The 20,420-nt window shown below is 43.7% G+C and overlaps 1 protein-coding gene across 1 annotated transcript in view; it reads left to right on the forward strand.

Annotated features, from left to right (window-relative positions):
- LOC117412282 (DCC-interacting protein 13-alpha) overlaps positions 1-20,420 on the forward strand; it is a 35,335-nt gene that overhangs the window by 10,265 nt on the left and 4,650 nt on the right. The window contains exons 4-17 of the mRNA XM_058988915.1: positions 3,642-3,713; positions 4,324-4,411; positions 4,742-4,783; positions 5,940-5,998; positions 6,967-7,113; positions 7,576-7,658; positions 8,814-8,972; positions 10,086-10,274; positions 12,080-12,122; positions 12,953-13,009; positions 13,584-13,675; positions 14,401-14,568; positions 15,137-15,186; positions 18,297-18,471. Of these exons, the coding sequence (XP_058844898.1) occupies positions 3,642-3,713; positions 4,324-4,411; positions 4,742-4,783; positions 5,940-5,998; positions 6,967-7,113; positions 7,576-7,658; positions 8,814-8,972; positions 10,086-10,274; positions 12,080-12,122; positions 12,953-13,009; positions 13,584-13,675; positions 14,401-14,568; positions 15,137-15,186; positions 18,297-18,471 (1,424 nt within the window). The remainder of the gene's footprint in view (positions 1-3,641; positions 3,714-4,323; positions 4,412-4,741; positions 4,784-5,939; positions 5,999-6,966; positions 7,114-7,575; positions 7,659-8,813; positions 8,973-10,085; positions 10,275-12,079; positions 12,123-12,952; positions 13,010-13,583; positions 13,676-14,400; positions 14,569-15,136; positions 15,187-18,296; positions 18,472-20,420) is intronic.

Here is a 20,420-nt window from a genome sequence, read left to right on the forward strand (position 1 = left end):
GTGAGCCAGGGGAAGAGACGGGTACTTGTTACCATTATGGAGCAGCACGGCTTTGAGGCTCCTGGGTGAGCTGTCAATGAAGAGGCGCCACTCATTCTGGTTACAGGCGATTCCGATTGCCTCGAACAGACTGGTCACATTGTGGCAGAAGCAGAGCCCATCTTGACGGGTGAAGAAGCTGGAAAAAGGTTGGTGACGCTTCCTCTGATCTGCGACTTGCACACTTTCATCAACAAGTTCCACTGCTTGAGCCTAGACGTCACAAGCTCGGCATTGGACTTGGTGAGACCAAGATCTCTAATCAAGTCGTTGAGGTCTTTTTGGTTCGGGTAGTATGGGTTTCTCTCCTCAGCTCCACATCTGAAATTGTCATCTGGATCTACAACGTCTTCCTCGCTTTCTGACTTGCTGCTCTCTTCTGCTCTCTCTCCGGAGGAGTGGGTACGGGGAGCTCATGGCAGTGTGGCACCGGGGCAATGGATGAAGGAAGGACCGGATACGTGATAGCAGGTGCATTCTTGCCAGTCCGACGTTTGGAAGGGTCCACCATGCAGAAGTAGCAGTTGCTTGAGTGGTCAGTGGGTTCCCGCCAAATTCTTGACATAGCGAACTTCATGGCTCTCTTTTCCCCTCTGTACCATCCTACAAAAATACATTTATTTCACCCATGACTAATGTGTAAGAGATTCTCGCAACATTTTTCATATATGATATATTTTTTCAATAACATTGAAAATTGTAAAACATTTTAAAATTAAAAACTTTTACAATTTTAAAAATTTTAACAAATTTTATAACATAAAATTCCGAGCAACAATTGTCCATCTTACCTTCCAGAGTTTTTTTGCAGTGCTTGCAGGTGAAATGAGGTGCCCAGGGTTTGTCTTGATCCCCGACAGGCATGCCGAAATATGTCTTGTAGGCCTCACACATCTTAGCAGATGCTTCCACGGAGTACTTTTTCGCTCTTGTCTTGATAAATTGGCCGCAGACAGCAAAATGCGTCTGCCGGATGCTTGCAGCCTCTTGATGCCATCTCAGAAAAATGCAGATATGTATCCACTTAGGCAGCTGGCACTAAACTGAACTGGTGGGCTTAAGGCCCCTGTATTTATACTACTATTTATATTACTGGAAAGTTCTAGAAAGTTCTAGAAGTTACTCCAAGTTTACTCAGCACTGAATCTATCTGGAATGTTCTGGAAAATAGGTACATTTCAAAATATCACTGTCCTGGTCACAAAAGCAAAGTTTGTGGGGAATAATAGCCATTTTCTATACTTTTGAGGCATAAGCAATTAGGAAATAACAGATATAGATATAGATCTATACCCTTCATAAAGGGGTGTACATTTTGTTCTGTGAGGTCTGCATTCATATATATATATTTAAATACAAATTCCCAGGAAAACTAAAATTGTTCAAAACAAGACTGGTCACTGTCTGGAACTGGGAAGACTGTACAGTACTAGGATTCTGCATTTTACTTTTCCATTGTATATTCCTGACCCGGTCAGAACTTTCTGATGAGCGTGATCATGCATTTAGTCATCTCTCAAATCAATGCAAATCAGTTTTCATAGCTCTGTGCAGTGTTGTATCAAACACAGGCAATGAGAGCTCTCATACCCATCATAGCACTGTGCAGTGTTGTATCAAACACAGACAATGAGAGCTGTCACACCCTTCATAGCACTGTGCAGTGTTGTATCAAACACAGGCAAAGAGAGCTCTCGTATCCTTGACTTGTTTAATGGTTAAAATATACCAAATATGCTGGACACTGTATTGCAGTTATTGAACAGCCGAGCAGTGTCTAAAGTCTTAAGTTTGTAGAATTCTGGAACTCTAGCCCAAAACTTCTCTTTGTGACAGTGGTATTAAGGAGATCTTTTAGGTAACTGATGAATAAATCTTTCTTTGTATTTCATTATAAGACTCCAGGGTGTGCTCAATCTATTGTAGAGGAGACTGAAGAGGCTGAAGAGAGGAGCTGGTCTGCTAAGACAGGGGGTGGGGGGGGGGGGCGTTGTCAAACATCAGGCTGCACAAATACAGAGCACCTCAGTGCATATTCATGCAGGGAGATTGCAGGGAGGAGTCTACACTCTGTAGAGAATGTGCTTAATGTCTTGTAAACAGGTCCTGTATTATACACTACAAAGCAATATTGTTAAGAGTGGTAATCTTTTTTTCAGATTACAAGCTTTTTTGGATTTATATTATAGATAAATATGGTAATTCAGTAAATGTTAGTTTGGTTATTTTAGTTCTAAACAGCTGTTTGTTATTTGTATAGCTATCTGTAAGTGAATTGTTACCATCTCTGTGTTACACATCATAGTGGCTGAAATGTATTACAATACAGAGTTTCATGATGTTTTTGTGTAAATTTAGGGAAGAAAAACTGTTACCCACTTTTAAAACTTTTGCACTTTTGCAAAATAAAGTTCATCTGTATAATGCATGTGCTGATCCTGATCCTGATCCCTCACTTTGCAATTCATGTGCTGTTCCTGATCCTGATCCCTCACTTTGCAATTCATGTGCTGATCCTGATCCTGATCCCTCACTTTGCAGTTCATGTGCTGATCCTGATCCTGATCCCTCACTTTGCAATTCATGTGCTGATCCTGATCCTGATCCCTCACTTTGCAATTCATGTGCTGATCCTGATCCTGATCCCTCACTTTGCAATTCATGTGCTGATCCTGATCCTGATCACTCACTTTGCAATGCATGTGCTGATCTTGATCCCTCACTTTGCAATTCATGTGCTGATCCTGATCCCTCACTTTGCAATTCATGTGCTGATCCTGATCCCTCACTTTGCAATGCATGTGCTGATCCTGATCCCTCACTTTGCAATTCATGTGCTGATCCTGATCCCTCACTTTGCAATTCATGTGCTGATCCTGATCCTGATCCCTCACTTTGCAATGCATGTGCTGATCCTGATCCCTCACTTTGCAATTCATGTGCTGATCCTGATCCCTCACTTTGCAATTCATGTGCTGATCCTGTTCCCTCACTTTGCAATGCATGTGCTGATCCTGATCCTGATCCCTCACTTTGCAATGCATGTACTGATCCTGATCCCTCACTTTGCAATGCAAGTGCTGATCCCTCACTTTGCAATGCATGTTCTGATCCTGATCCTGATCCCTCACTTTGCAATGCATGTACTGATCCTGATCCCTCACTTTGCAGTGCATATGCTGATCCTGATCCTGATCCCGATCCCTCACTTTGCAATGCACGTGCTGATCCTGATCCCTCACTTTGCAATTCATGTGCTGATCCTGATTCATGTGCTGATACCTCTCAGGACTGTACAGTACTTACCTATGCTGTACAATGCTTTTACCGTGCTTTATTAGACTTTGCTATGCTTTTACTATGGGACACTTATAAAAGCATGGCGATCAACTTTCATTCTCAAGATACTGATAGCTCAGGGCGGGGGTGTATGTTATGCTGTGGCTTAAGGGAGTTGGATTGGGTGCCTCTCTTTCTGCAAAGAGAAATGACTAAGATGTCTTATCTTTGTTTTAGCTGCTGTGTGTCTGTGATGCGTCTTGTTGTTTTCCATGCAGGGCACTGAAGGGTTAATACTTTGTTTTTCATTGTGTTTTTTGCAGCGCTTCCCTCTAGGTGGCGATGATGAGGTTATGAGCGCCACTCTGCAGCAGTTTTCCAAAATGATCGATGAGGTAATAAAACACAACACAGGGTCCAGTGATGATCTAAACAGAGGCAGACTATTATTGGCACACTATTTTACATGAGCCCAAAGTGCATTTAGGTCATGGCAAATTTACTGATGGCTCTAATTAAGTGGTAACACCCGACCCAGACAGATTTAGCAGTAATGATTCTGAGCAGACTGTGGTCTGTCAGTATTCTGTGGTAAAGGTGTGTGTGTCTTGTCTTGTCTCTGTCCTGTGTGTTGGTGTCCATGGTGCTCAGATTCTTTCTCTCCTGTGTGTTGGTGTCCATGGTGCTCAGATTCTCTCTCTCCTGTGTGTGCATGTCCATGATGCTCAGATTCTTTCTCTCCTGTGTGTGCATGTCCATGATGCTCAGATTCTTTCTCTCCTGTGTGTGCATGTCCATGATGCTCAGATTCTTTCTCTCCTGTGTGTGCATGTCCATGATGCTCAGATTCTTTCTCTCCTGTGTGTGCATGACCATGGTGCTCAGATTCTCTCTCTCCTGTGTGTTGGTGTCCATGGTGCTCAGATTCTGTCTCTCCTGTGTCCTGTCTCGTGTCTGTCCTGTGTGTTGGTGTCCGTGGTGCTCAGATTCTCTCATGTCTTGCAGATCAGCTCGTGTCACGCCGTCCTGTCCACGCAGTTGGCGGATGCCATGATGTTTCCCATCACTCAGTTCAAGGAGCGTGATTTAAAAGGTGAGACCGCTCCTGCTGCTGCTGGGGCTTGTTTTCTGTCCAGAACTGCAAGGGTAACCCCCTTCATTTAGAGTGAAATGAACATTTCAGCACTGACAATACTCAAGTACTTTGATAGATATTTGTTACTCGTAAATATATATATATATATATATATTTAGAAATGAATGTTTAGATCTATTTAAATTCACTGGTGTGGTCAAAGATAACTTTTAGCTGAATGGATTTAGCTGTGAATTCCAGAGCAGCCAGACAGAGTGAGAGGTCCAAGGCCAGAGTTTAAACACAGAGGCGCCTATGCTGCTCAGTAATACCGGCTTCTCTTTGCAGAAATCCTGACGCTGAAAGAAGTGTTCCAGATTGCGAGCAGCGGTGAGTATTTCTGATGAACAGCGAGTATGCACAGCAGTGTGTGTGTGTGTGATAGGCACAGTGAACACACTGCTGTGTGTGTGTGTGTGATAGGCACAGTGAACACACTGCTGTGTGTGTGTGTGATAGGCACAGTGAACACACTGCTGTGTGTGTGTGTGATAGGCACAGTGAACACACTGCTGTGTGTGTGTGTGTGATAGGCACAGTGAACACACTGCTGTGTGTGTGTGTGATAGGCACAGTGAACACACTGCTGTGTGTGTGTGTGATAGGCACAGTGAACACACTGCTGTGTGTGTGTGTGATAGGCACAGTGAACACACTGCTGTGTGTGTGTGTGATAGGCACAGTGAACACACTGCTGTGTGTGTGTGTGATAGGCACAGTGAACACACTGCTGTGTGTGTGTGTGATAGGCACAGTGAACACACTGCTGTGTGTGTGTGTGATAGGCACAGTGAACACACTGCTGTGTGTGTGTGTGATAGGCACAGTGAACACACTGCTGTGTGTGTGTGTGATAGGCACAGTGAACACACTGCTGTGTGTGTGTGTGGTAGGCACAGTGAACACACTGCTGTGTGTGTGTGTGGTAGGCACAGTGAACACACTGCTGTGTGTGTGTGTGGTAGGCACAGTGAACACACTGCTGTGTGTGTGTGTGATAGGCACAGTGAACACACTGCTGTGTGTGTGTGTGATAGGCACAGTGAACACACTGCTGTGTGTGTGTGTGATAGGCACAGTGAACACACTGCTGTGTGTGTGTGTGTGATAGGCACAGTGAACACACTGCTGTGTGTGTGTGTGATAGGCACAGTGAACACACTGCTGTGTGTGTGTGTGATAGGCACAGTGAACACACTGCTGTGTGTGTGTGTGATAGGCACAGTGAACACACTGCTGTGTGTGTGTGTGTGTGATAGGCACAGTGAACACACTGCAGTGTGTGTGTGATAGTGAACACACTGCAGTCTGTGTGTGATAGGCACAGTGAACACACTGCAGTCTGTGTGTGATAGGCACAGTGAACACACTGCAGTCTGTGTGTGATAGGCACAGTGAACACACTGCAGTGTGTGTGTGTGATAGGCACAGTGAACAGATAAACAATCTACAGTGATTTTCAGTTTATTCTGTTTTTTATTTTCAGATCATGACTTGGCGATGAACCGGTACAGCAGACTGTCGAAGCGAAGGGACGTTGAAAAGGTCAGCATGAAGTCTTTATAACACTAATGCCTCGAGTACATACTTCACACATTAGAGCGGTCTAGAGAGCTGCTTATCCAATTGTGCTGAACCTGGGCTTGGGCATTGTGTAGCTGTGTAAGTTACTGAGGACCAGAAGCAGTGTCTGTGGATATAGAGGGCCTGCATTGTGCAACACTGACATCTTTACAGGTTCACACAGGGATTTATCTTACAACCTGCTGCTTTGTGATGGATCCTGTTTTTAAAGTCTGCACACAGAAGGATGATTCTGCTTTGTTCAGTAGCTGACTTGTGATTCTTGAGTTCGGTTGTCTATGATCATTTGTAATGACACTTTGTCTGACGTAGCCAGTGTAACTATGTTTAAAAACAACATGTTTGCGTTAATGTCAGCCTCCTCTTAATGGCACCACATTCCCGGTCACACTATAATTCTACCTCGATGTTTCGCTGTCTGTCTTAGACTTAAAAATATTGAAAACCGTGAATTAGGGTTTGGTCCTGATACAGTATAGAACATGTACACTTGCTGTCAACGTGGCCTAATGGTGAATTTATTGCATTCATTAATTATCAAGCCGTGAAATAACAAGGGTTTGACTGTCCTGAGTGTTAAGCCTCAACTCAAGTCTCTGATCACCTGAGGTGTGTGACCTTGTGTGTTCAGGAGAGGCTGGAAGTGAGGAGGGTGTGTGACCCTGCCCGCTCTGTGTGTGTGTGTTCAGGTGAGGAGGGAGGGTGTGATGTACAGGTGTGACCCTGCCCGCTCTGTGTGTGTGTGTTCAGGTGAGGAGGGAGGGTGTGATGTGTAGGTATGACCCTGCCCGCTCTGTGTGTGTGTGTTCAGGTGAGGAGGGAGGGTGTGATGTGCAGGTGTGACCCTGCCCGCTCTGTGTGTGTGTGTTCAGGTGAGGAGGGAGGGTGTGATGTGTAGGTGTGACCCTGCCCGCTCTGTGTGTGTTCAGGTGAGGCTGGAGGTGATGGAGGATGTGTACACAGCCAGGAAGAAGCAGCACCAGACCACGTTGCACTACTTCAACGCCCTCAACACCCTGCAGTACAAGAAGAAGATCAGTCTACTGGAGCCGCTGCTGGGGTACATCCAGGCACAGGTGTGTACTGAGGGAGCAGGACCCTGGAACAGGGCTGGACCACGGAGACGTTTTCAATTACTGCCTAAAATCTCATAATTAGCTTAAATCTTGTCTTAACTCCCATTAATTGAGACTTTCTCCCTAGTCAGTAGTGCTCTCTCTCTCTCTCTCTCTCTCTCTCTCTCTCTCTCTCGCTTTCTCTCTCGCTCTCGCTCTCTCTCTCGCTCTCTCTCGCTCTCTCTCTCTCACGCTCTCTCTCTCGCTCACTGGTCTGATTTCCGCTTGTTGGCTTTGTAAAATAAATCTATACCACTGTTTTCTCCCCATAATAGAGGGGGTCTGAATTAAAGCAATTCTGTGGCATTTCTACCCTCCCATCTCTTAACGGACAAACCAGTCCTCTCTAACAGTAACATTGCCACACTGGTGCTACACAGGTGCATGTTATTGAGTGCCTCCCTCCTCCTCCTCGTATTGCAGAGCAGTTTCTTCAAGCTGGGCTCAGAGAATCTGACAGCGCACTGGGAGGAATTCCTGTCCAACATCGGGACCAGCGTTCAGAAGTAAGAGCCTCCGTCCTGTTCAGAGCACACTGATCTCCCCAGTCAGTCAGTCAGTCAATCAGACACACACTGCAGAGCCACATTCCAAATCACACACTGCAGAGCCACATTCCAAATCACACACTGCAGAGCCACATTCCAAATCACACACTGCAGAGCCACATTCCAAATCACACACTGCAGAGCCACATTCCAAATCACACACTGCAGAGCCACATTCCAAATCACACACTGCAGAGCCACGTTCCAAATCACACACTGCAGAGCCACGTTCCAAATCACACACTGCAGAGCCACGTTCCAAATCACACACTGCAGAGCCACGTTCCAAATCACACACTGCAGAGCCACATTCCAAATCACACACTGCAGAGCCACATTCTATTCCAAATCGGCATCAGCAAGATTTTTGCGGATAACAAAAATGCATCTAATTAAGTTGCCAAACCAGAAATAAACAACTCGTCAATTTATTTTGGAGGCATGTGTATTTTAAAGTTGTTAATAATTAATTTTAGATTTATAAAAAATATATATTTTTCCTTTAATACAAATAAATGAGCGATGTCAATTTGGAGTAAATCACTTTGAGAGTCCAGGCCATACTCCCTGTGTTTTATTTCACTTTGCTAAGCTTTTATTGTGGGGAACTTTGATAAGAGAACAGCTGATCCAGCCATGATGAAACTTGGTAAGGACATTCTTTGCACAGGTTATTGAGCGTATCAGAATCTGGGGCTCTGTGGAGGTACCTGTCAGTGTGCCTGTCACGCTGTTATTGTGTTCCTGCAATGTGCGCAGGGAGATGGACTCAGATCACACTGTTATTGTTCCTGCAGTGTCAGGGAGCTGGACTCAGATCACACTGTTATTGCTCCTGCAGTGTCAGGGAGCTGGACTCAGATCACACTGTTATTGTGTTCCTGCAGTGTCAGGGAGCTGGACTCAGATCACACTGTTATTGTATTCCTGCAGTGTCAGGGAGCTGGACTCAGATCACACTGTTATTGTGTTCCTGCAGTGTCAGGGAGCTGGACTCAGATCACACTGTTATTGTTCCTGCAGTGTCAGGGAGCTGGACTCAGATCACACTGTTATTGTTCCTGCAGTGTCAGGGAGCTGGACTCAGATCACACTGTTATTGTATTCCTGCAGTGTGCGTAGGGAGATGGACTCGGATGTGGAATCCATGCAGCAGTCGATCGAGGACCTGAAGGGGGCCTGTGACCCCCTGTACCTGCCAGACCCCGATCCAGCCAGGATCCCCATCAATAGGAACCTGAGCAGGAAATCAGGCTACCTGAACTGCAGGAAGTAAGACACGCAGACTCTCTTCCTCTCACTTAAACATACAGAACAGTGCATTTTATTATGATAGACTTGGATACTAAAGTGGAAGGTAATGGGGCAGGATTCACAAAGCTCTTACAGTAGGATAGGGCAGGATTCACAAAGCTCTTACAGTAGGATGGGGCAGGATTCACAAAGCTCTTACAGTAGGATAGGGCAGGATTCACAAAGCTCTTACAGTAGGTTCTTGTTGAATTTGCTACATGGTTATTTTTTGTCCCTTATGAAATACAATATAAGTGAACTCCAAACTAAACTGACTAGGACACTTTGTAGAATTCACCAACGAATACAATCTAGAGCCCATCCCACACAGTGTAAAAATAAAACTAACAATCTGAAACTGTGATTATACCCGACTGGTAATGCCTAGCTAAGCTCCCATAAAGTAAACAATGCAAGTGAGGAACATACTGAACCAATTTAGAGGCAGATTACTCTGTGTTTAGTTCAAACATTGATTGAATTTAGTAATAAACCGAACTGAAGAATGGACAGTTTTAAACTTGATTCAGATTTACACGTGTTACTCTAAGCAACGGTTAAACTCCTGATAACCTGGATGGCTGTCAAAAATGTTTGTCAGCTTGACTTTCTTTTGGTTTTACCTTAGAATTCCCCTAGTAACGCTATGTGTGTGTCTCTGTGTTTGTGTCTGTGTTTGTGTGTGTGTGTGTCTCTGTCTGTGTTTGTGTGTGTGTGTCTCGTGTCTGTCTTTGTGTGTCTGTGTCTGTGTTTCTGTGTCTGTGTTTGTGTGTGTGTCTGTCTGTGATTGTGTGTGTGTGTCTCTGTCTGTGTGTGTGTCTCTGTTTGTGTGTATGTGTGTGTGTCTGTGTGTGGGTGTGTCTCTGCGTCTGTGTTTGTGTGTCTGTGTCTGTGTTTGTGTGTCTGTGTTTGTGTGTGTGTGTCTCTGTGTCTGTGTTTGTGTCTGTGTGTGTCTGTGTCTGTGTTTCTGTGTGTCTTTGTGTGTGTTTGTGTGTCTGTGTTTCTGTGTGTCTTTGTGTGTGTGTGTGTGTGTTTGTGTGTCTGTGTTTCTGTGTGTCTTTGTTTGTGTGGCTCTGTGTCTGTGTTTCTTAGTAAGACCGGCCTAGTGTCCTCATCCTGGGAGCGGCATTTCTACTTCACCCAGGGGGGGAATCTGATGAGCCAGGCGCGTGGGGAAGTGGCTGGAGGGCTGGTCCTGGATATCGATAACTGCTCCGTCATGGCCGTCGACTGCGAGGACCGCCGCTACTGCTTCCAGATCACTGCCTTCGACGGAAAAAAGTGAGTCCCTCCACAGTCCATACAGTGCGCTACCTGACATCTGTAACCCTGTAGAGAAGTGAGAGTCCCTCCACAGTAGAGAAGTGAGAGTCCCTCCACAGTCCATACAGTGCACTACCTAACATCTGTAACCCTGTAGAGAAGTGAGAGTCCCTCCACAGTAGAGAAGTGAGAGTCCCTCCACAGTCCATACAGTGCACTACCTAACATCTGTAACCCTGTAGAGAAGTGAGAGTCACTCCACAGTAGAGAAGTGAGAGTCCCTCCACAGTCCATACAGTGCACTACCTAACATCTGTAACCCTGTAGAGAAGTGAGAGTCACTCCACAGTCCATACAGTGCACTACCTAACATCTGTAACCCTGTAGAGAAGTGAGAGTCACTCCACAGTAGAGAAGTGAGAGTCACTCCACAGTAGAGAAGTGAGAGTCACTCCACAGTCCATACAGTGCACTACCTGACATCTGTAACCCTGTAGAGAAGTGAGAGTCACTCCACAGTCCACGCATGTGTCACGCTTACATTTGTACGTATATCTAGAAAACTGCTTGTCAGATTGTGATGAAACTTAACCTGCATTCTTGTGCTGATGCTATTGACAGTATCTGGTAGTATGTGGAGAAGTCAGTCTGTCTGTATTTTCACATATCCTATTGGAATTCCAGCTCTGGTGGTGGGTGTTCCTCACATACTTGTTCAAGAAAGGTTTCTGCTTTTCCAGACTATTCGTCCTTGAACGGCCCTCCTTCGTTTATTTTCAGTTGGACTCTAACAAGGCTGCTTATCTTCACTTTAGAGGTTTACCATGGTATTTTTCTCATCGTTATACTATGCATATAACATAGTTTGCCATGTTCTTAATATACGTTACCATACCTAGCTGGTCTTTGCTTACCAAATCTTGACCATACGCTACCTGTGCCCACATAGTCACATGAGCCTGAACTTTATATGAGGTCAAGTGGCTCCTGATCCAAGCACAGGGAGTGAGTCTGTAGTGCTGTGGCAGGACAAGTGGCTCCTGATCCAAGCACAGGGAGTCAGTCTGATTAACCCTTTGCGGTCCATTTATTAACCGCGCGTCAGGCACGCCAGGTCTAATTAATTTTCACACGCGCAGTTAACGCGCTGTTTAAAAGTTTTTTTTTTCAGAGTCAAACGGGTTTAAATGGCCCTGCATATCAACAAAGCACTCACTAGGCATCTCCAGCCCCGCCCCACCCTTTCGTTCACGATCGCTTTCACCTATGTAAGAAATAAATAATAATAAAAATAATAGTCGTACATACCGATCAATCATCTCCGGATCACTCGTTTTATCACCAAACTCCTCAATAATGCGATCCAAGTCATTATTTTATTACTATAACATCTGAAAAAAGCTCTGCAAATGCCCATGATAGTCTCAGCCAGCTTGTTTACTATGACCGTCCCGTTATCTGATACCTGATACCATGTATGACTAATCATGAGATACGCCTTTTTTTTTTTTTTCGACTTGTCTCGGCTCCTGTCGCTCCCACTCGGCAATTGAATGGTTTTCTCGGCTTTTTCCGGAGAAAAAACGACTAAACACCTGTTTATTGCGTTGCTGTAATGATGTCGGACCCAGTCCGACAAAGGACCTGTGAGGAATAATTGCAATGTCGGACCCAGTCCGACAATGGACCGCAAAGGGTTAATAACCTTGATTAATAACTCTTGCAGGATTCAATACAGCAGCATGCACTGATTTTACCTTTATTAATAACTCTTGCAGGGTTCAATACAGCAGCTTGCCCTAATCACTTTCATGGTGTTTCAGGTCTGCAATTCTTCAAGCTGAAAGCAGAAAGGACTGTGAAGAGGTAAGTGTTTCTATAGCGATTCTAGAAACATTCTTCATGTGCCTCTGTCTTCCATTGCCCTTAGAGACAGAACGTCCCTTCCCTCTTGGTTTAGAAAGTTACATCAGTCAGGATGTTGCTACTGTTTGCAAAGTTTTATTAAGAGCTCCTCACAAACACGAACCCACTGATAGTGACACATGTAAAACCCTCTGCTGTGTGAAAATGTAAATGCAATTCTTACAAACGTGAGCTGTTCAAGAAAGGGTTTTAATCAAGACAATTCAGTGGAGGGTTATTTATAGTTCAGAATGTAGATGGAAATAGAAACAAACAATAAAAAACAAAGAATTTTGTTCCTGGACAATAAAGGTTCACAGTTTAATCTGGCTTAGTACAGCTTTGAATCACAAAGCTCTGCGGTACAATGAAGCTCTACGGGTTTTACCATCAGAAGGAAGCTTGTTAAATAAACATCTTTATGCAGTTATGTAATCGAGAGGTTAGGGAGTTCACTGTGTTTGGTTTAGGTAATAAACTGGGGGTGCTGTGTGTAAAATGTGATAAAGAAATGACTTGCTGGTACTTCAATATAAAAATACCTTTTTGACCGTTCTTGTGGTCTCATGTTTTTCAAAGCTGCCAGGCTTTACGCCTTGTTATATTTTTAAGCACAGTGTTGACTAGCTGAGTATTTTGATTTAAAAACACAATTCTAAGTTATGGCCTCTTTAAGAACGTTTGGAAAACGCTGAGCTTTCAGACATGTTTGTGCTTATTGCTGCTCTAGTGCTCTAACAGCCCTGAAATGGCGGTAATGATTCGGTTTATCTCTGTCTCTGTTTCCATAGTGGATTGCAACGATTAATAACATCTCTAAACAAATCTACCTGAGTGAAAACCCAGAGGTAAGGTGCTGTGTTGTAACCTGGCGACATTTAGAAATCTACTGATAAAAACTGCTTCATGTGATTCACCTTTTACTGTTCTTCCCAAGACACTGCCCTCAGCGCTGCCCTGTTCTTACTGCCTGGTAGTGTCTTTTTCAGTCCAAATGACAGAAGCCCCTTGGGTATGTCTAAAGCAGCGAGATACTTGCAGGCTGTTCACAAGTGTATATCCCTCTTCATACTGTACGTGTGGCACACTTCCATTTATACATGGATTTAGAAAAACGCTTATTCAATTGCCGTGATGAAGCTTGGCAAGGGCATTCTTAGCACAGGCTATTGAGAGCAGCAGAGTCTTATGCAGGCTGCACATTTGTTTTCAGATATATCTAGAGAACCAGTGATGTAATTGTGCTGAAACGTGTTCATCACTTAAGAGTGAGTGTGTACGTATGTCAGATGTAGGTCACAGCGATGCTGAAAGCTCGTGCTCTGTGTTGGCAGCGGTGGTGGAGAGCCTGTGTGACACTGACCTGCTTGTTTCACTCCCAGCCCCCCAGTCCTCACTGCTGTTTGTTTCCTGGCTGTGCAGGAGACCGCTGCTCGAGTGAACCAGTCTGCACTGGACGCTGTGACCCCTTCCCCATCCTTCCAGCAGAGACACGAGAGCCTGCGGCCAGCAGCGTGAGTCTCCCTGCATGCCATAGCCACGGCACCATTGGATTAGAGCAATCGAGATAGGGCTGCTTTTTGAGACAATAAACATTTCACCAAAAATAACAGCAGTATCAACGGCATGTTTGGAGATGTTTGTAGTACAAAAGCAAATTGAGAATATTATTTTTTATCTTATTGTAACAGAAGTCATGTTGCACAGTTTGAACAGACAGAAGCAGCTCTCCCAAAGTGCACAAGATGACTTGTAATAATCAGAGACCCTACACACACCCTATCACTTATTAGTAGCAATTAGGAGCGCTGTTTATAGCAGTAACCCAGTTTTATTTTAAGTGTGATCTGTCGTGTTGACGTGGTTTCCCTGTCGTGTTTGCTCTCTCCAGTCAGTGATCTGTCGTGTTGACGTGGTTTCTCTGTCCTGTTTGCTCTCTCCAGTCAGTGATCTGTCGTGTTTGCTCTCTCCAGTCAGTGATCTGTCGTGTTGACGTGGTTTCTCTGTCCTGTTTGCTGTCTCCAGTTAGTGATCTGTCGTGTTTGCTCTCTCCAGTCAGTGATCTGTCGTGTTGACGTAGTTTCTCTGTCCTGTTTGCTGTCTCCAGTTAGTGATCTGTCGTGTTTGCTCTCTCCAGTCAGTGATCTGTCGTGTTGATGTGGTTTCTGTGTCCTGTTTGCTCTCTCCAGTCAGTGATCTGTCGTTGACGTGGTTTCTTTGTTCTGTTTCCTCTCTCCAGTAAGAGCCGCCCCAAGGCCTCACACACCAGCAGCTCCGACTCTGCCTCCCTCTCCATGCTGTCCCTCGATTCGCTCGTTGCCCCGGACACGCCCATTCAGTTTGACATCATCTCCCCTGTGAGCGAGGAGTACGCAGGGCAGGCCAAGCTGCCTGGGCAGATGGGCAGGTAGCAAGCCTTTTAAAAAAAATAAATAATAATAATAATAATAATAATTGTATAAAATATGTATCTTTATCCCTTTTCCTAAGTCTCCTTACTCCCCCTGCTTCTTAGTAATATATTTTTTGTTTGCCAGCACAAGCCTGCGTTGGTAATGTGTTGTTGCAGATATGAACGAACTTGGAGTTGAACTGCACCCATAAAATGATCATGTGCTCTTTGAAGGATTTCTCCTGTTTTCGAGTCACCCTGTGCTGCTGACGAAGGGTTAAATACAGCACAGTTTGACATTTATGTAACTGCTCTAGTAAGCTGTTAAAGAAGCCAACAACATTTTTGAAGTTGTATCTTGAGAAGCCTGATTTAAGTGTTCTGGAACTTGGTACGGACATTCTTTTAACACTAATTGTTGAGGATGGATTTGTATGTGGTTCTAATGCTACAGTAGCTAGGAAAACAACTTTTATTAATTTGCATCTTGATTTTAAACCTCATCCAACACAGAATATACTGAAGGTTATCGTGTTCACTAACTTGTCTTAATAAAGCCTGTCTCTCCCCTTCATTCAAAAAGGACAAACCCGTTTGGGGAATCAGGGGACGGGAAGCCTGAAGAGACTGAAGGTGAGTGCTTAGGGAAGACTCGTATCACAGGAATTAAAGACACTGAAGATGAGTGTTAGGGAAGACTGGCATTACAGGAATTAGACACTGAAGATGAGTGTTAGGGAAGACTGGCATTGGCATTACAGGAATTAAAGACACTGAAGATGAGTGCTTAGGGAAGACTGGCATTACAGGAATTAAAGACACTGAAGATGAGTGCTTAGGGAAGACTGGCATTACAGGAATTAAAGACACTGAAGATGAGTGCTTAGGGAAGACTGGTATTACAGGAATCAAAGACACTGAAGATGAGTGTTAGGGAAGACTGGTATTACAGGAATCAAAGACACTGAAGATGAGTGCTTAGGGAAGACTGGTATTACAGGAATCAAAGACACTGAAGATGAGTGTTAGGGAAGACTGGTATTACAGGAATCAAAGACACTGAAGATGAGTGTTAGGGAAGACTGGCATCACAGGAATTAAAGACACTGAAGATGAGTGTTAGGGAAGACTGGCATTACAGGAATTAAAGACACTGAAGATGAGTGCTTATGGAAGACTGGCATTACTGGAATTAAAGATGACAAGCAAGCCAGCTTCAATAATCGTTTGAGGGCTCACAATGTTATCAGTCCTTGTTTAGATAACAGGGCATGTATAGCCAGCAGGTGTGTAACTACATTGTAATAACTGAGTAATTACTAGAGATGCAACAATTCACTGGTGCATCGATTATGATCACCCAGCCTTACATTGATCGAGCTTTGATTACATAGTGGTGAATCAATGCATCCGATTCCAGCACAGTTTGAAGTATCCCAATCCCAGTTTGTATTAAGACGTTGATGTGTAGTTATGCGCTTGTATTACTGCTAGCACAGCAGGTAGCCAGTGTCAGCGCGTTGCTAGGATACAAACTTTTGACCTCTAAATTCGCTTTGGACAAGTCACATCAGTTAAAATATTTCATTTACACTTTCCGGATTTAAAAATGAAAGCGAGACAATGGAAGAGACTGGTCATTTATGGGGTAAAGGGAAGGGAGGACAGAAAAGCCATGTTTGGCAATTTATTGGATTTCATGGAGATGGTAAATGCTGTTGGATTTCGTGTAGATGTTAATGCTATTGGATTTCGTGGAGATGGTAAATGCTGTTGGATTTCGTGGAGATGGTAAATGCTGTTGGATTTCGTGGAGATGGTAAATGCTTTTGGATTTCGTGGAGATGGTAAATGCTGTTTGGATTTCGTGGAGATGGTAAATGCTGTTTGGATTTCGTGGAGATGGTAAATGCTGTTTGGATTTCGTGGAGATGGTAAATGCTTTTGGATTTCGTGTAGATGGTAAATGCTGTTGGATTTCGTGTAGATGGTAAATGCTGTTGGATTTCGTGTAGATGGTAAATGCTGTTGGATTTCATGTAGATGGTAAATGCTATTGGATTTCGTGTAGATGGTAAATGCTTGTGACATAAAATAACAATAATGTCAATTAGCAAGCATATTCCAGATTGAAATGACTTTAATAAGAATGATTGTTTTTGTTATTATTAAAGTCTTAAAGGGACACATGGTGCAGACCCATACATATTTTTTCAGTTCCTAACTGAACTCAAGTCCTTCAGATTATTATTATATATTTGTTTTTCAGAAGTGTTCTCTCTTGAATGTAGGCTGTGCCTTGCTGTTTCACTGTTCTGCATAGCAATGTTTTTAGCTGTTGGATCTTCTGATAACAATCCTAATGTTTGTTCTTGATTTTGAAAAATAAAATGTTGTTTATGCATCGATTACTGTTAATAAATGCGGATGTGATAATGGATTAAGAGACTTGCTGATTGCACCACTAGTAATTAGCAATGGGTGCTGCATGTAACATGGTGCCACTGTGTAATCACATGGAAATCACCTTGTCAACACAGTCTTATTATCTGATGGAATCGCATGATCACATCCTGGTGCAGGCCAGTCACCAGCAGCTACTATGGTGGTGTTATTACCATGTCATTACAAGAGTATGTGTGACTCCATAATCAAAAGTGCAGCCAGTAAGTTCCATGTAATTGAACTGGGCATGACTTTAACCCTTTGCAGTCCATTTATTAAGTGCGTGTCAGGCGCGTCAGGTCCAATTTATTTTCACACACGCAGTTAATTTTAGACGCGCTGTTTAAAAAGGGCAGCAGTGTGGAGTAGTGGTTAGGGCTCTGGACTCTTGACTGGAGGGTTGTGGGTTCAATCCCCAGTGGGGGACACTGCTGCTGTACCCTTGAGCAAGGTACTTTACCTAGATTGCTCCAGTAAAAAACCCAACTGTATAAATGGGTAAATGTATGTAAAAAAAAAAAAAAAATGTAATTGTATGTAAAAATAATGTGATATCTTGTAACAATTGTAAGTCGCCCTGGATAAGGGCGTCTGCTAAAAAAATAAATAATAATAATAATAATTAAAAGTATTTTTTTTCCCACAGTCAAACAGGTTTAAAAGGCCCTGCATATCAACAAAGCACTCACTAGGCATCTCCAGCCCAGCCCCACCCTTTCGTTTGCTATAGCTTTCACATATGCTAAGAAATAAATAATAATAATAATAATAATAGTTGTACATACCGATCAATCATCTCCTGATCACTCGTTTTATCACCAAACGCCTCAATAATGCGATCCAAGTCATTATTTTATTTCTATAACATCTGAAAAAAGCTCTGCAAATGTCTGTGATGTCCTCTGAGCGCTGATGCAATTGCAGCCAGCTTGTTTCCTTATGGCCGCCGTTATCTGATGCCAGGGGCAAGTATGACTATTCATGAGATACGCCCTTTTTTTTTTCGGCCTGTCTCGGCTCCTGTCGCTCCCACTCGGCCATTGAATGGTTTTCTCGGCTTTTTCCGGAGAAAAAACGACTAGAAACCCGTTTTTTGCATGATGTCGGACAGGGTCCGACATTGGACCGGATAGGAATAATTGCAATGTCGGATCAGGTCCGACATAGGACCGCAAAGGGTTAATTAAGTGTGGGATCGAGAGTGGAATGGGATTCAATGATGTAAGATTGATTCTGGTCATGGTTTGTATAAGACTGTAATGACAGTGGCCCTGTGGCCCCTCACTGTCCCCCCGCAGACTCCATCCTGCAGCAGCTGTACATGGTGCAGTTCCTGGGCTCCATGGAGGTGAGGTCAGGGGAGAGTACCGATGTGATCTACGAGACCATGCGGCACATCCTGGCTGCGCGCGCCATCCACAACGTCTTCCGCATGACCGAGTCCCACCTGCTCGTCACCTGTGACTGCCTCAAGTGAGTCCACTCATTCTCAGGGGCTCTTTTTGTGATTCCCCAAATAATGTTTTCTGTATAGCACTGCCTCCTTATTTCTCTATGTAACCTACACATCAGAAAAACAATGAATTAGTGACCGCTCCGGATTGTGTTTCAGCTGTCTAATAACAACAAATACAGTGGTTCCTTAGACACGACAAAACAAACAAAACACTCAGGATTACAATACAGTTTCTTCTTCCGGTTCAGTGTTTAACCATACAAAGGAACAGATCACTTCGCTACGTCCCCTTTTGTACCGTCAATCATGACCCCTTGGTTAACGAGTGCAACCGCTCCTCCAATCCACGGCTGCCACGTCGTTTCCCTTCCGGGTCGATGATTTAGTGTACTGTAGCTCCGCCCCCTTTCTAGATGGTCAACTTCCGTCTAACCCTGGGAATGAATTGTCTGGCCATCCAGTCCAGGGCACTCTGTTCCCTTTACACAGCCTTCACAGGTCGGGAGGGAGATTTATCTATCTATTTATTTAAGAATCATCCTGTATGTCTCAGTCCTGCAGTGAATGAACCAGATTAGTAAGTTAGGGAATGTGGTTGTATCGAGGGAGTGCTGTGTGGGTGCTTTTTTTAATTTAATATTTTTATTTTTGATGTTAAGGTTCTTTGGCCACAGTTTAGAACCTGCTCTTCAGTTGTAACTGCCTTTTCAATAGATGTACAGACGTGCTCAAATTTGTTGATACCCCTCCACAAAAAACGAAGAATGCACAATTTTCTCTGAAATAACATAATATTGTAAATAATAAAACAAATGAAAATGGACAAAAATGATGGGACCGCTAACCTAATATTTTGTTGCACAACCTTTAGAGGCAATCACGTTTTCTTTAGCTCTCAATGAGACTTCTGCACCTGTTAACAGGTAGTTTGGCCCACTCTTCCTGAGCAAACTGCTCCAGCTGTCTCAGGTTTGATTGGGTGCCTTCTCCAGACTGCAAGTTTCAGCTCTTTCCATAGATGTTCGATAGGATTCAGATGAGGACTCATAGAAGGCCACTTCAGAATAGTCCAATGTTTTGTTCTTATCCATTCTTGGGTGCTTTTAGCTGTGTGTTTTGGGTCATTATCCTGTTGGAGGACCCATGACCTGCGACTGAGACAGAGCTTTCTGACACTGGGCAGTACGTTTCGCTCCAGAATGCCTTGATAGTCTTGAGATTTCATTGTGCCCTGCTCTCCCCAGGGAGATTGGCTACAGTTCCATGGACCTTAAACTTCTTAATAATATTTGCAACTGTTGTCACAGGAACATCAAGCTGCTTGGAGATGGTCTTGTAGCCTTTACCTTTACCATGCTTGTCTATTATTTTCTTTCTGATCTCCTCAGACAACTCTCTCCTTTGCTTTCTCTGGTCCATGTTCAATGTGGTGCACACAATGATACCAAACAGCACAGTGACTACTTTTCTCCATTTAAATAGGCTGAATGACTGATTACAAGATTGGAGACATGTGTGATACTAATTAAAGAAACTAATTTGTTTGAAATATCACTATAATCCAACTATTTATTATCATTTCTAAGGGGTACCAACAAATGTGTCCAGGCCATTTTAGAATATCTTTGTAGAATAAGCAATAATTCATCTCTTTTCACAGCTTCTTTGCTTTATTCTATGACATACCAAAGGCATGCAAGTATACATGATAAAATAGCTTTTAATTTCATCACTTTTCAGGAGGAATGAAGCATTATTTCAATGAGCTGTAAGGGTACCAACAAATTTGAGCTTGTCTGTATGTAACACAGGCTAGATGAGCCAAAAGGAAGCACTCAACACGCACTATGGGATCAGGTTTCCTTGTGTATCACTGGCAATAAAGAGAAAGAATCCACTAGGTGGCGCTGGCTCTCACTGCGCTGTGTACGCAGGAAGAGCCTGACGTGTTCTGTCTTGTTTTTCT

Source organism: Acipenser ruthenus, chromosome 16, assembly GCF_902713425.1.
Source record: "Acipenser ruthenus chromosome 16, fAciRut3.2 maternal haplotype, whole genome shotgun sequence".
In the NCBI taxonomy this organism is placed as follows: Eukaryota; Metazoa; Chordata; class Actinopteri; order Acipenseriformes; family Acipenseridae; genus Acipenser; species Acipenser ruthenus.